The sequence below is a fragment of the Salvia splendens genome, chromosome 4 (genome assembly GCF_004379255.2).
Source record: "Salvia splendens isolate huo1 chromosome 4, SspV2, whole genome shotgun sequence".
Lineage (NCBI taxonomy): Eukaryota > Viridiplantae > Streptophyta > Magnoliopsida > Lamiales > Lamiaceae > Salvia > Salvia splendens.
The window spans coordinates 5,154,722-5,171,059 of NC_056035.1; the positions used below are offsets into that span (position 1 = coordinate 5,154,722).

The following is a 16,338-nucleotide window of genomic DNA, read 5'->3' on the forward strand; positions in this document are numbered from 1 at the left end:
GGACGAAGAAAATGGGGGCGGTAGGCGGCGGACGGGCATGCGGCGAGTTTGGGGTGAGGACGCGCCTACTCCGGGGCGGACGCGGCGGCGCCTACTCCGGGGCGGACGCGGCAGCGGTAGTCGGCGAATTTTTTTTTAATTCAATTTCATTCACCTATAAATACACCTCATTTCATTCATTATTTTCACATCATTCCAACTCTTCATCACTCAAAATTTCTCTCACTAGAATTTGTGGTCAGAAATGGACAATTTGTGGAAAGACACGTGGAATGCTCTGATTCAACAGTGCAACACCAGGCCGCCCGGGAGGAGGCGGAGGCTGCGATCCCTCGTGCGATTACTCATCGGCGGACCATCCAACGAGACCACGTCGGTGCGCACCAGCGTCTAATGGCTGATTACTTTGTGGATAACCCCTGTTATCCACCCGAGATATTCCGCCGGAGATTCAGAATGTCGCAACGGCTATTCAACCATATAGCGACGAATTTGGCGGAGCGTTACCAGTGCTTCACCCTCCGGCGTGATGCCGCGGGCCGGATCGGGCTGTCTACGCAACAGAAGTGCACCGCTGCAATCCGGCAACTTGCCTACGCCGGACCAGCCGATATGTTCGATGAATACCTACAGATGGGTGAGACAACTAGCCTCACGGTGCTTAGGTAGTTTTGTAAGGGGATCCGGAAAATTTTTGGTGGGGAGTTTCTACGGAAGCCCACCCCTGATGAGTGTCAGAGCCTGCTGGATATGCACAGTTCGATCCACGGGTTCCCAGGAATGTTAGGAAGCATCGATTGCATGCATTGGGAGTGGAGGAACTGCCCAGTGGCATGGAAAGGTCAGTTCACAACTGGATTCAAAAGCAAACATCCATCGATGATTCTGGAAGCCGTTGCTGGCTACCGTTTGCGGATCTGGCATACGTATTTCGGTGTGGCAGGTTCGAACAACGACATCAATGTTCTTCTGGCATCGCCGCTCTTCAACGATGAGTGCCGGGGGGCGGGTCCAGAAATCAGCTTCGTAGCCAACGGCACGCAGTACAGTACGGGATACTATTTGGCAGATGGAATATATCCGCGGTGGCCCGTATTCGTCAAGACTGTCCACCAACCGGTTAGACCGAAGAAACAATATTTTGCGCGCAAACAAGAGGGTGCTAGGAAGGATGTTGAGCGGGCTTTTGGTGTCCTCCAATCGCGGTGGGCCATTATACGGTGCCCGGCACGAGTTTGGCACGAAGATGATGTCGCGAATATTATGTTAGCGTGTATCATATTGCATAATATGATAATAGAAGATGAAAGATTTGCGGCAGAGCGCTGGGCACCAGAAGAGGACGCAAGTACAAGTCACGGTGTTGCCTCCGCGCCGATCCAGATGGGCGTACCACAGAGCAATGAATATTTGATCCAACGTTTCACTGATATGCACAGGACCACATCACATACCACACTCCGGGCCGATTTGATTGAAGAAGTGTGGGCACGTAGAGGAGGTGGCGGTGCAGTGTGAACACCTTTGTGATTTGCACTAGATAAAATTTTCGTTATATAATTTTTCCTGTACTTTAATACGACGAAAATTTAGTGTTTAATTTTAATTTCTTCACGTATAGTCGTTTTCTTCTAATTACGTATAGTCCGATAAATTTATTCATAATTGCTTGAAACAGTAAAAAAAAATTGATTATAAAATTTTGGGGCTATTGGTGTACACCATAGTGGCGGAAATAAAAATTTGGGGTTGTGGATAAAAAAACTGGGGCTATGGATAAAAACTGGGGCGGGACTATTTGGGTGTCAGGCTTATAGGGTACACCCTTATAAAAGTGGAAACTAAAAACTAGAGAACAAATGCGGTATAGCCTGCTTTTTTTAGTTTAGTTTTGACTTTTGATAATAGAAAAGGAATGAAAAATCGTGTTTGATCTGTATCTCTATCAAATATGGAAACTGAACCAACCAAATACAAAAAAGGGTTATGCAGATCAGAAACTCATTGATTCTAATCTATTTTTGGTTTCATGACAATCTTTTAAAATTCGATCCAAATTATGAATTGTTCAATCAGTCATCACATTTGTGAAGCTGAATAACTGCCACAAATAGTAAAAAATATTATAGATTTAGTTAATGATAAATATAAAAGACGTTGTATATTACTACTAGAATTTTAATATCATTAAATGACAATAAATCTATAGATAAATTTAATATCAAATAATAATTTTTGTTATAAATAAATGCATCTTAAACATAACAACAAATTGAAAATTATAAACCCAAACAAATAATCATCTCTTTCACTTTACAATTTAAAAGTTAATAAGTACAACTTAAATCATCAAAGTCATAATTTAATAGTATATTAACTTTATTTATTCTCTTACAAAAAATCAATAAATCGCCAACGACCGATTCACGGTCGGTTTGTGTAATAAAGTAATTTTGGATTTATTGGATAATATCACATCATAATCCTATTTATCATTGAGGAGCAGTTATTGTTTTCACTGAAAGAAAATTCTAGTGATAAATTACTACAAGGAATTAAACAGCACATTAATAACATGCACTGAACGTGGTGGGCAATAAAGAGTTATTCGTAATGCAATTCATTTCATTTTGAAAATAAGGTGATGTATTGATTTGATTTATTTATTGTGGGCTTAACGTTATAAATATGAACAATAGTAAATGTATCGAGTTAGGCCGTTGTGCAGTGATTATTTTCCAGTTCATGAATTCAGGGCCATATTTATTTATGAAGTGATGGAATTTTACAACTCACTGCACATCTAAATCTGTTTACAAAATTGCTTTTCCTGGTTACATAGTTTATGGGCAAATTGCTTTTCCTTTTCCTGGTTTCAATCACTCATTTACTTTTATCTAAACTGCAAAAATTTAAAAACAAAGAACCCTTTTAATATATTTATGTGTGATCGCCGTTATAGACACGTGGTGCAAATGGGTGTTTTCTTCCTTAATTGTTTAATTCTCAAACATCACACGCCACTAACTATAAAAAGTCAACTATCAATCAATATGGTAGTACTGTTAGCTAAATAGGCAAAATATTGTTTTACTAATTTCTTCTTTGTCTACTTGCCATATATTCACTTTCTTTTTTAATTTCTCATCTAAAAAGATCTATTACTAAAAATAGAAACGTATATATCTCTACTTTATCTTCCTCTTACTTTATTCACCTATCTATCACACAAAATAAAACTGCATAAAATCTCATGCCGCCCAAAAAATAGGTATCTTCCTTGAGACGGAGGGGCTATACAGAGTGATCTAAAACCCAGTTTTCAGAAATTTCATATCATCTTACACAATACCATATCCTATTATACACCTTCTACACATCCATACATCATCTGGGAAGAATTTTAGGGTATGAAAATAGTTGACATTGATATTAATTTTATTATTATTATCTAATATTCAAACATCGTTTTACTTTTATAATTCATGTTCCTAATGTTTTTTTTTATTTTTTGGCCAATAGTTAAGAGAACATGTAGTGAAACACTATGAATTAATTAAGAATAATTACATAAAACACATACTAACCTTTTATTTACGAACACATACTAACCGTTAATTTCATGTGTCTATCGACAAGCAAATATTTGCATGTAGGCTTTCTCTAAAAAAGATGAAAAAAAGCCAACACTTGAAAGTAGTAGTAGAAATAATTGGTCGCTAATGACAAGGCTTGAGAAATTTGAGGGCTGTTGACAAAATGAAAAGAGGCATGGTGTGACCACAGTAGTAGAATGTTTTCAGGCAAAAAAAGAAAGCTAGAGAGAGGGAGCGTATGAGAAGTCATTAGCAGTAAGGAGAGGTGGCGCCACAGTCATCAATATTCTCAGTAATGACCTCCACAGACTCTGCCATTGTGAGGCACACAACTCGATAGCCTTAACTGCAGCCATACCAAATCCAAGAATATTAACAACTTACATCAAATTGGTTGCTCATTCCTTCCCTCCTTAACCAACTGGACGCGCTCCCCTAATATCGAGCGTTCCTGGTATGAATGTCATCATAAAACTACCATCTGTAAATAAACAAACCACACAAGCAGACACACACTCCTGGCATATCAGAATCAGACCATCCAACTTCAAATTCCTTACAGTCACAGATAAAGCTTGTTAACATATCTTTTAGTCCACATTTGAAACATGCTAACTCCAATTAAAAGTAGGATCAGATCATCAGATAAATATAAATTGTGTAGCAGTAATAATCTCAGTAGGTCCTCATCTAGTTTACACCACTTCCATTACAGAATAATTCTCCTAGAAAAATAAAAACATAATGATGTGGCGGCTAATATTAAGTCAAAAAGGCCTACAAACAAAATTAAAGCATGGGACAGACACAGTTGGAGAGTCGACTATCCTTTTTCCTCAAACTATCCAAAGCATAAGAAATCGTTCCTTTGCATGTGGCTAATCATTCCCAAACCTGCCTATACGTTCTTACAAGTATAGAGCAAGTAAAAACCAAGTACATATGCATGATTCAAGTAGCAGCAACAAAATAATCATCTCCAATCCTGCTGTAAAAAAGTATAAAAAGTAACACACACTGAACAAAAGGTATTGACAGAGCCAGTAAAATAATTAAGAACAAATACTCTGCATAAATGTAGATGACCAATACCTTACTGGTAACGATGCAGTGATGCACTCGAGAATTTTTCTTCAAATGAGCTTAGTTTGTTCAGGCTACAAGTAATTTCCGGTATAGCCAACAAGTAAAGCATTTAAGATTTCACAGTTCCAGATAAATTGAATTATAAGAATGAATTCTGAATCACGTATAGTCTCTTATATCTGTCAGCTGCACATAGTAGCTATATGTACATGTACTGAATCCAGAAGATAAAAAATTATGGCCATTTGGCCAGAATGATAGGAGCTAATGCCTCGAGCAGAAACTACAAAACCATGCGGGATTCAGTCCTTGACTAAATCATCATAAAAATTAAGAGGAAAAGGGTACAAACATTGAAAAAATCCACCTCAGGACTAAGTTAGAAGGATTGTAACCCAGAAATCTGTCGGAACTTCTCATAAGAGACCCAGAATACAAACTGCCAAGGTCCAAGCCTAGCCCATGTTGGGAGGAATCCCTTCCACAATGCCCTCAATCCCTCAACCTTTACGGTTTTCACAAGGCAATCGTAGGAATTTCTATACTTTATCTTGTCTTCTACTGAAGCAGACTGATTCATCATTCTAGTCTTAACCACATCTGCAGGACAGCTTAAAGTAGTGGCTAAAAGGCCGGACATTATGGAAGATAGAGTGTGAGCATAAATATCGTCATCACATATCTGGTTTTTTATTATGAACCGTTTGGCATGATCATAACAAGCTAATTCTCCCATGTTTACTAAAAATGCTCTTTGTACATTTGCAGAAACACCTTTCAAGAGGCATAATATTCCTTCAGCATGAATAATCCTGTTTAGGGCATCAAAAAGCCCTGCATATCGGGGCTGGAGTCCCTGACTCGAAATAAGGCCATCTGCTTGCATCCTTACTTTGATGAGATCCGCAGGGCTAGCAATGACCTATACTGGAAAAGCAAATGTAAATATAACGCAAACAATAACTAGATCTAGAAGAGCATGATTTGACATTTATCGACATCAGTAGTTTTCCATCAAAGGAAAAAACATGCTTTTTAATATTATTATGCAGTAATTATTTGAGAAATGTATGATCTAAACGATGTAAAATTCTAATAATTGTTGCTTGATCAGATAACATAAATAAACACAAATCCATTCAAAATTTGGTTCATGTTGATGTTGCCTTTGAAGCACATAAAAGATAAACAAACAAGTAAGGTAAAGGTATACAAAAATTCTTTAGATGCAAGTACAAGGATAATCTATTTGTGTTGAAAAATCAGAATACTCAGGGAGAAACTAAGTAGCATTAGTCATTAAGAAGTATTTATACGAAGACTCTGGACTCCAGAATAGACGATCTACAAGGTATGCAATACTGAACAACATAGAAATGAAGAAATGCTACAAAACCCAAATTCATAAGTTATCCATCTAACCATTGAGTTCTACAGCGTAAACATAGACACTTGTAATTTCTCAGTAAACAACAAGGGATAATTAATTCAATCCATTCACAGCCTGATCATGAATGCTGATAAACCATAGTATTATTAGGAATTCAACTTGTAACCATTGAGTTCTACAGCGTAAACATAGACACTTGTAATTTCTCAGTAAACAACAAGGGATAATTAATTCAACCCATTCACAGCCTGATCATGAATGCTGATAAACCATAGTATTATTAGGAATTCAACTTGTTCACTCTGCTATTTGGTAGTTGTACTGAACCAAAACTCTCAATGCTTACCATGACATGACAGGAAAACAGCTAAAGAAAAACCAAATTTTCACAAATATCTCGTTCATCCTGCCTATCCTTAACAGATACCATAACAATGCATCTTCCTTCCAGCCAGCATATTATCTTTAACACCAATTTATGAATCATTCATCCCTTAATATATTAATGAACAACATATAAATGTTCCTATGAATATTGTTTTTAGACCCAAACCAATTCAAAATATGGTTCAGCGTCTGTCAATTGGCCAAAAGATTATCCTCTGAGGGCTTTAGCTTTAGCTGATAACTTGAATATATATAAAGACAATATGTTAATCCACCATATACTTTGATGAATTATGCAACTCTGAATCTGTTGTACCTGTAATCATCCTTCAAGTACTTCATCTCATACACTAGATGTCCAGTCTATAACCCGAATGAAGTGCCCCTAACAGTCTAACTCTCTAATTCATTTATACAGTTTCTTCTTTAAATAGCTACCGAGTAGGATATGAATCAATAAATTAGTTTTTTCCAATATTATAATCATAAAGGCTTCTTCAGAAAAAAACATTTCTCCTAATCAATCAACTCCAAACACAAAACAGCATGAATTTTCCATGTATTCACAATGTCTATTCTCTAAAAATAAGTAAAGCAAATCTACTCCATAAATACTAAGAATTTTAAGGATAAAAATCTTAGTGTTATTGTATTCGGCGTCTAAGGAGAAATAAACAAAATCCGCGCGCGAAGTGTGTGCAATATTTATGCAATTGAATAGAAAAATCAAGCGAAACCTACCTGAGCAATAGCTCCAGAAATCCCACCGATTACTGCTTTGCCGTAAAGGGGGAGAGAACGATCAGACGATCGCAAAAATTTGTTGCGAATATGCTCGTAGCCGACAATTCGAGTACGAGTGTAGAACATAAGAACAAAAACAGCGGGAGACAGGCCTCTATACATTCCAAAAAGGCCATCATTCCGAGCTATGTCGAGCGCGATCCTGAACGACGACGCTGGACGGACAGACCGAACGGACTCGCCGTGGAGCTGGAGGCGAGTTTTGAGAAGATCGATCGGGAATGTCGTCGTCTCCGCCACCATTGCCGCGACTGACGTCACGGCCATCTTCTTCACCCCTCGGTCACCGGCGTCATTACAAGAAACTGTTTGAATGAGAAAGCTTTTGGACTCGAAACAGCTTTTTGCTTTTTACTCGAGCGATAGTGATTGGGCTTGATTGTTTGGGTTTCGTGAACAAGCATTGGGTTCCTAGGCCCAATAATCAATAGCTGTGGCCCATTCATACGATGATGAATGAATCCATTATACTAAATGGAACCTTATCCGTTGAACTAACTGAGCCCACGGTATTGTGTAAATTATCCTTTGATTATATTTTATGCCAAGTACTGTTTGCAAGATTACATATCTTGATTATATATATAAATGTTTGGTTTATGAGATTGAACAGTATAACTTAATTTTATATGAATAATCATATGATTATGAGTCATATTTACCTCTCACCAACGAAAATAATCTTACACCTTAATCCTAAATGAATAATTATATATCCTCACCAACTAAAATAATCTTACACTTTAATCCTAAATGAATAATCATATAATAAAAACATCATGAACCTTTCGTAATTTTTCTAGTTAAATTACATGTTCTCTCTTGTCACTTCTCCGTCCTTTCAAAATATAATAAAAAACTCATACTTACACAGTAGTGTACTAGTAGTTCATAAAAATTTCCAATGTTTCTCTTGTACATATAGTGAATCTTTTCGTACACAAACATATATAATAAGCAGTAAATTTAAAGTATTTATTAGTAGTGTTACGTTTATTTATAATTGCATAGAACTTAAATCAATAAAAAATAGGTGGAATTACTGGAATATGGGGTTGCAGTGGTCGCATTATAATACTATGCTACACGGTTAATTTAATTATGGTGCATGAACAAAGCAAGACATATATATTTGATTTAGATGTCAGCTTCAACTATAGAATCTATTAAAAATATATAATGATCATTAATTGGATATAAGTAATACTCGTATTATGATTTGTACAAGTGTACTAGCTATATATAGTAACTTATTTATATGAGGTGGCACTCAAATTAAACCACATTTGATCAAAGAAGAATTATAATATTATAGGTATATTACACACCCTAGTAGTGTAATATCATGCTATCACCATGATTTCACGCAGTACTGTTTCGATTCGTGAACATGGTGTACGAATTATCAGTAGTGTGGGGCGATCTTGCCGGGAGACCTCAGACACAGGTTATTATTATTTTTCTTTGTAAGCGAATATTTACGATATAATAATACCATCAGCATAAGGAAATTAAAATAACTTATCTTCCCAACTTCAAATTTGTTTAATAAAAAAGGGACGCTTTAATGATAAGAAACCCTAACTAGCTAATCTTGTCAAATCATGAGAGAAGCAACAACACTATCTTAATTGCCAACATTAACCCTACACCCTAATCTGGATTAGCACATTTTCCCCTAATCACCCCTACAACGTGGGCATCTCCATCATCGGCGAGCTCACCAAATTTAGCAAGTAATTCCAATAATTCTTACTATCTTCAAATTCTCCGACGAGGGGAAGTGGCTCGGAATCTTGACTAAGTGGAGCAAAGTCCGGCAGGCCGCAGTCTTGGAAACTCGGGGCGTAAACGTCGTCCAGCTGATACGAAAAGTCCATTTTGCCCTCCTCCTCGGCGGCGTAGCCATCCACACCGTAATCGCTCGGTGCTACCGGAGGAGCCGGGAGGCTGTTGCAGGAGAAGTTTAGGGTCGAGGTCGGTGACTCGAGACTGCTGCTGCAGCTCGCGGCAGAGCTGAAGAAGCAGCTGGGGATGGCGCTCGACTGCCACACCTTGAGCACGTCCAGACACGGCGCCGCCGCCGCCATAAGCCGCGGCGGAGGCGAAGCCGGGGAGGCAAGTTTGTGGAGGAACGGGAGTTTGTACATGAGCTTCGACTCGCGGGCGAGGCGGCTCTCAGCTTCGAGCCGAGCGGCTTCCCACTGCGCCATATGGCTGAGTTCGGCGTGCTGCTGCGACTTAGCCGAGCCGGACGGGTTGTTCTTCGGCTTGTGGGTTGCCGGGTCGATGCCCATCCGAGTCAACCGTTTCTTCAGCCGAGTGTTCCAATAGTTCTTGATCTCGTTATCGGTACGTTTCGGTAAATGAGCTGCTATTACTGACCACCTGAACATTAGATAATTACCAAAGCTAATTAGCAAATACCTTAACCAACCTGATAGATGACAGTGTCACTGTCGTAGATACACGTCACTATGAATTAAGACATTTTCAATTGTAACAAAATAGTACTATGACTAATCATTACTCCATTCATAATTGATGCAAAAAAAAATTTTAGGAGTAATTTTTTTAATTACTTACGTTAATTTATTAGTACCTTGTATTTTTAAATACATTATCTACGCTCCAAAACTCGTCATCATCTAGCATCCCAATTAAATTTATGGAACTCAAATAAATATGACCCATGTAAACGAAATACGTACTCCACTTGATAAATTACTCATCACATAGCCGTTTCTGTTACAGATTTTTCAAAAAAAATCCGACAAGACCACCAATTATGTTTACCTAGTAAGATGTGAAAGTTAAAATATTGAAAGTACTACTCCCTCAGTCCGAGCTAGTAGGTGTCTAATTTTTTTACCAGTTTGGGTTTCAACAAATTATTTGAATTTGTAAAATAAAATATTAGAAAAAGTCAGTGGATTATGATAGGTCAGATTGTATAATAAGTAAAATATAAGTCCAATAAATTAGTGGAAATAATTTAAATATTTATTAGCGAATGTAAAATTAATGAAGGGAGTATCATAAATTTTTATGTAGGAGTATGTTTAAAGAAAAAGTCAATGCTTTGAAAATAGAAAAACAAATGTTGGGATTTGAAGGTTTCAAGCTAAAACTGGAAAGCAAAACACAATGAATGATTATGATTGATAATGTTTAAGAATGACCTGTTGCCTAAAAGAGCATGGAGCCTAATGATTGTCTTCTCCTCGTAATTGCTGAACTTTCCTCTCTTGATATCTGGTCTCAGATAGTTCGTCCACCTCAATCTACAGCTCTTCCCACACCTCTCCAACCCTAAAAAAAATAAAGAAATCAATACCACTATTTATCTTTTGGTTAAGTTACATATGAAAAACAAATACTCCTACTACAATACCAGCTTTAGTAGGGAGAGTTCGCCAGCTGCCATGGCCATGTTGTTCGATATATGTGAGCAGTTTCTGATCTTCCTCTCTGCTCCACGGCCCTTTCTTCAGCTCCGCCTTGGGATCTTTGCCGCTTGCTTCTTTTCCTACCATTTCTAGGGTTTAACCTAATATTCTCACAGCAACACGCACTACTAGGTGAGAGGGAAATACTTTAATCTGCGAGATTCAGAATCTGGGGTGATGATTTCCATGTACACAGTATTTATACAAGACTAAATAGGACTATGAATTAATGCGTTGGTTACTCTATAGTAGTATTCTTTGAGGAGATTATAAATATTTTACCTAATGAAATTTATGTGGGAAACCACCTATGTGCAGCATTATGCAACCATAATTCAAAATTTCTGAGATGCGTATTTCCAAGAGATTGAGGGATAAATAGGAAAATTTAATGCAATGTTAAATGGCTGTCTGGCCATTAAAGGGGAGTGACGTCAGAATTAGGACCAGTGATTATAGGATGATAGCATGAGTGCTCGGGCCTGTCGTTTATGTCTATTTATGACATGGGCCATCTAGATTTTCGAGTCTCTTTCTGTCATAAATAAAAATGATCTCACTCGGATACGGTTAGTTATTTTTGTGGGAGATATCATTATACTCCAAATTATTACCCATAGATCCAATCAAAATATAATTGAGTATTAATATAGTAGTACTAAAGAGAAGTCACATAAAATTGTGAAATTAGTATTAATGAATTGTGTGTTCCACATTATTAATTGTTTAAAACCTTTTTATTTTGAATTAATCTACGTAATTTTATTAGATGACTCAAAATAGTAAAATTAATTAATTTTATTATAAAGGAATCAGACCTTTTTTTTCAGGAATGAGACCCTTTATTTTCATACTTGACTAACATTTGATTTGATTTATTTTTTTAGTATAGATATCTTTATCTCACACATATTATAAATTAAATATTTATAGAGCCTTTGATAAATTAATAAATTAAATTATTTTGGATTCATATTTTATTTGATAATAAAATGTGAGTGAGATAATTTTAATGAAATGTGAGGTCAATTACCAAAACTGATATAAAGTAAAAGATAATTATTCATAGAACTAAATGCAAATTAGGATGATTAATAGCGAACAGAAGGAGTAATTTCTTTTATCTTGTGAAAAATAAAAATGATAAAACTGAATAAGTGATAATATAAAATTGAAGCAGTGAGTAATAAGTTTGAATAAGTGAGCAGTGAGCACTGTGTTGGTTAATTTCCGTGTTAAATTTAATTAACTAAAATTAAGTTGTTGGTATTTTGAAATTGTGCATTTGAAAAGAAACGTGGCATTTTTATTTTTTAAAAAGGAACATGGAATATAGAATTAAAGGAAATGAAATATATATATAATGGATGTAGAAAAAGAAATTTAAATAAGAGGAAAACAAAGAGAGAGAAAAAAGAAAAGAAAAATATATAAACGGTATAAAAAAGGAAAGGACGGAAAAAAAAGGGAAAAGGAATAGTAGGGCGCCAGTATTGTGGTGGGGTATGCTCCCCAAGACAAAACTAAATTAGGGAATTAATTATGCTTTCAAAATATGGCGACTGTATTGTGGTGGGGTATGCCCCAAGACAAAACTAAATTAGGGAATTAATTATGCTTTCAAAGTATATACTCCTTCTTTCCATAAAAATATGTGTAAATGAAATCAGAATTAATGTATAATTGATAAAGTAAAAAATTAGAAACGGATAGTTAAAGGGATATTAGTGGATGATGTCACTCATATTATTATTAATGCTTAAAAGTGAATCAATGATATAATTTATAAATAAATTGATGTATATGAAAAATGAGTTGGAGACAATTTCCATAAATGTAAATACACTTATTTTTGTGGACGACCAAAAATAAAAACATACATATTTTTATGGAACGGGTATTATTTTTCACATTTCTTTAAATTCTTATTCCCATTTATAAGGGGTACTTTTTGTCATGCCCTCTAACCATTGTTACGTGGAGTAATCATTCTTCCCATTTTTGATGGCATAACACAATTTTTAAAGCTCACTCCCTCCGTCCCATAGTAGATGTCACACTTGGGAGATGACACGAGATTTTAGGAGATGCTATTTAGTGTGTTAGGTGGTGAGAGAAAATATAATTTTATAATTGATGTGAGAGGAAACTTTTTTCAAAAGAAGAAATGTGACATCTTTTGTGGGACAAACTAAAAAGGAAAGTGTGACATCTACTATGAGACAGAGGGAGTACTTCTTTTTATATCTTTTTCCATTCCTTTCTAATTGATTTTTATATTTTCACTTTTTAATTATCAATTAAATTTATTTTTATTACCAAAAAGTTTATGGATTAAAATACTCAGAGTGTTGGAATTTGTTGCTGAGGTTCCAAATTTCATTGAGGAGGTCGGCTTAGATGTGACCATGTACTTGTTCTTCGCGGATAGAAGCACGTACCAGTATCCTTTTAGAATTTTAGAAGCACGCCTGAAGTTGGATGGTCACTACTGACAATAGAGCTAGAACCTCGTTGCGTGTCCTTCAATTATTGACAGTGTTTCCTTTCACTTCCAATTCATGTTATGCATTACTCATTTGTCTGTATTTAGTCTCATTTTGACTTGACATGAGTTTTTAGATATTGTTTAGCTTTGTGAAGAAAAATAGAAAAATAAGTTAGTGGAACGTGAGTCTCACTTCTATATATTAGTTTTATAATAGAATGTGAGTATAATGATTTAGTTGAAAGGAGGTGTCCACTTACCTAAAACGAAAAAAAGCAAATGAGACTTTAAGACGCGGACAACCCAAAATGGCAAATTAGGACATTTTTTCACGGACGAAGGGAGTATAATATATGTATACATGACATCGAAGATGCACGATCAGTACTACGCACATGTTTGGCCTTTCATCATCGACCAACGTGATTGGAGCACTTCCTTTCGCCTCCTGCTCCTGAACAAACAACGTCATCGGCTTTGTCAGACACGTGATTGTTTTTACGAACACCAACCATCGTGGATAGATCTCATCCACCAAGCAATTTCTCATATTGTATGGGGTGGCCATTGGCAATGAATTGTACCTTCAGTGCTATGCTAGTGCATACCTTGTTGAATAGAGGCAATTCGTTCAAGACGTTGAGGTCGTTGTTCGACCAAACAAATTCAAACGATGCATATCAGTTCCACATATGTTGGTCAACAACTGCTTCGAGCATAATTGTCGGATGTGTGTCTTTATATATCCTTTGGTGAAGTCCCCCCTCCATGCTGATGGACAAATTTTTCATCCCAATTCATGCAATTGATGTTACCAAGCATCCCGGAAAAAACTATGGACCCTTTCGTGTATATCCGCCATACAATTGGTATCATGCACGTACGGTTGGTCTTCTCATATAATCATATTTATTGAACTTTGAATTTCAAAATCCATTTTATCGAATTTATCTTACTCAATTAAATACTCAATGGATATATTATTTAAAAAAACAATTTCAAAATACATTTTTTCGAATCCCCACCTGTACTGGATTGACAAAGAAAACTTGGCTATATTGTCACATGTGATATTGGGCACAATTTTGTGTAGACATTGAGAGAGGTACTTTGGTTGGTTGAGTTATTAAATTAGTTGTAATAATGGCAATATATTTTTGTATAAATAAATGAATTTAAGCTTAAAGATTTCGTTACGAAGAGTCAAGAATCATAAGAAATGACACTATGTATAAGTATTACTCCCTTCATTTCTTATTAATTATCCATTTTTGCTACTTTTATCCGTTCCCTATTAATTGTCCACTTTCATTTTTTACCATAAAATTATAAGTATGTTTCACATTACACTAATTTATTCCACTCACATGTCACGTACCGACAGGCAGTCCGATCCGGTTCACCTCTAAAAACCACTAGCACATTGAATCGCCGCTGAACCGGCTGATTCGACCGTGAACCGGAAACCTGGTTTTCACTTTTTCAAAATATTTTTTTAAGATTTGTTGTTGCTAGGGCTTGAACACATGACCTCATCTCTAAATATCTACTCCTTTACCACTCAACCACATGGTCATTTTGTAATATTATGAACATTAATTATCCTTATACATTAAATCTGAAATTATTTTTCCACCGAAACTAATAATTCATTTTAATTTTATATTCTTTTAAGAAATTGTTCATTATAATATATTCTTATATTTTAATTATACTTTTACAATCACTAATATTTTACAATATAGGAGTTTATAATTATACATATAGTTTAATACTAGTTTTTAATATTGTGTATTATAATTTATTATTGTATTTAAACTTAACGTCATTAAATATTCTAATATACTAGTACAAGACTTGTTTTCTATAATACTACTATTAAATGTATAATACTATAATATTTATTGATAAAATATTTAATTAAATTTTATTATTTAGTACTAAATATATATATATATATATATATATATAAACAGTATTCCGGTTCAACTAATGGTTCGACCAGTGAACCAGTAACGCCGTCGGTTCGCTTGTCGGTCCGGTTTTTAAAACATTGGTTAATGCTCATTTCATGCAATCATAACGTGTGACATTCATGCATTTTTTCTCTGGACCACTTTCTGCATGGAGTGAATGTCGGTATTTATCAACCGCTCCCCAAGACAAAATAAAAACTAAAAATAGGTCCTCTCTTTGAATCTCAGTAGGGTGTGAATGTGTGATCCAGTTTCCTTAAATGAACATGACATGCTTTTTTTTTTTACTTATTGGGGATGCTAAAATATTTCATGACATAATAATTGTTGTCTGTTAATTAAACATAATTAAAGCGTCAAGAGCAATTTAACAATTAATCTACCCTAAAAATGTAGTAGTAGTAGTAGTAATTAAGTAACAATCTAATTCCATTCCTATAATTTCTTTATAGTGCTATAATTGGTATAGTACCACTACCATCATTTTGGTTTTTATGATAGTAATGTTTTAAAACGACGTGTACTTACCCCCATTGCGGGAAATCCGGATATTCAACATGCTACTCCTTTTGCGATTATAAATTTATAGAGATATATTGTAATAATACTAGTAATAATATCGTCTTTACTTTTGTATATTTAAGAAACTAATTATTTTTTAAAATTGACTCGAGACAAATATATTTAATCCTAAATACGCCAACCGGCCTAACACGGTAACACCACCGAGCCATGGCCTTTAACTTTACCTATATAGAAAAATTATCGTTTCAAATTTCAAATTTTTTCAGTATATATACTAAGTATGTCTTAAATTATTAATAAGAAATTTGTAAATCATGAATCATCAATTTTGTTCAACTGAACTCTGTATCCTTTTTTCAGCTCCAATAATTGGCGTAGCCCTTCAGATTGCCACCGTGCATTTATTTTTAGATAGCTAGGTAAGATTTTGAACAACAAAAATTCAAATGTGGTAGAAAAATCTGGAGGTCAAAATCGGGTTTTTAAGCCAAAAAACAGATAAGTATAGTTGTCAAAAAATTGATAGTTAATTATTAAAAATAGTTATTGGTCTCAGAAAATTAAAATTTTTGGTTGAAAGCTAGCTGGTCTTAAAATTCATGAACTTAGTTCTTATAGTAAATTTTGTAAAGTCGTT

The 16,338-nt window shown here is 35.3% G+C and overlaps 2 protein-coding genes across 7 annotated transcripts; both read right to left on the bottom strand.

Annotated features, from left to right (window-relative positions):
* Window positions 1–3,535: 3,535 nt before the first annotated feature.
* LOC121799228 (mitochondrial uncoupling protein 3-like) lies at window positions 3,536–7,563 on the bottom strand. Of its 6 annotated transcripts, none has more exons than XR_006050211.1 (3): window positions 7,201–7,563; window positions 4,689–5,604; window positions 3,536–4,047 (listed from the first exon to the last, which is right to left on the bottom strand). XR_006050211.1 is itself a non-coding variant. In XM_042198557.1 (2 exons), the coding sequence occupies exons 1-2, from the start codon at window positions 7,528–7,530 to the stop codon at window positions 5,062–5,064; spliced, it is 873 nt and encodes a 290-aa protein (XP_042054491.1). In that variant the 5' UTR covers window positions 7,531–7,563; the 3' UTR covers window positions 3,536–5,061. The 6 variants fall into 6 exon arrangements, 1 of the variants encoding a protein (XP_042054491.1); XR_006050215.1 differs by having other exon boundaries at window positions 3,536–4,077; XR_006050214.1 differs by having other exon boundaries at window positions 3,536–4,581.
* A 1,203-nt stretch (window positions 7,564–8,766) lies between these two features.
* On the bottom strand, window positions 8,767–10,864 carry LOC121799227 (transcription factor MYB106-like). The gene is made up of 3 exons (XM_042198556.1): window positions 10,658–10,864; window positions 10,446–10,575; window positions 8,767–9,651 (listed from the first exon to the last, which is right to left on the bottom strand). The coding sequence occupies exons 1-3, from the start codon at window positions 10,797–10,799 to the stop codon at window positions 8,952–8,954; spliced, it is 972 nt and encodes a 323-aa protein (XP_042054490.1). The 5' UTR covers window positions 10,800–10,864; the 3' UTR covers window positions 8,767–8,951.
* Window positions 10,865–16,338: the final 5,474 nt, after the last annotated feature.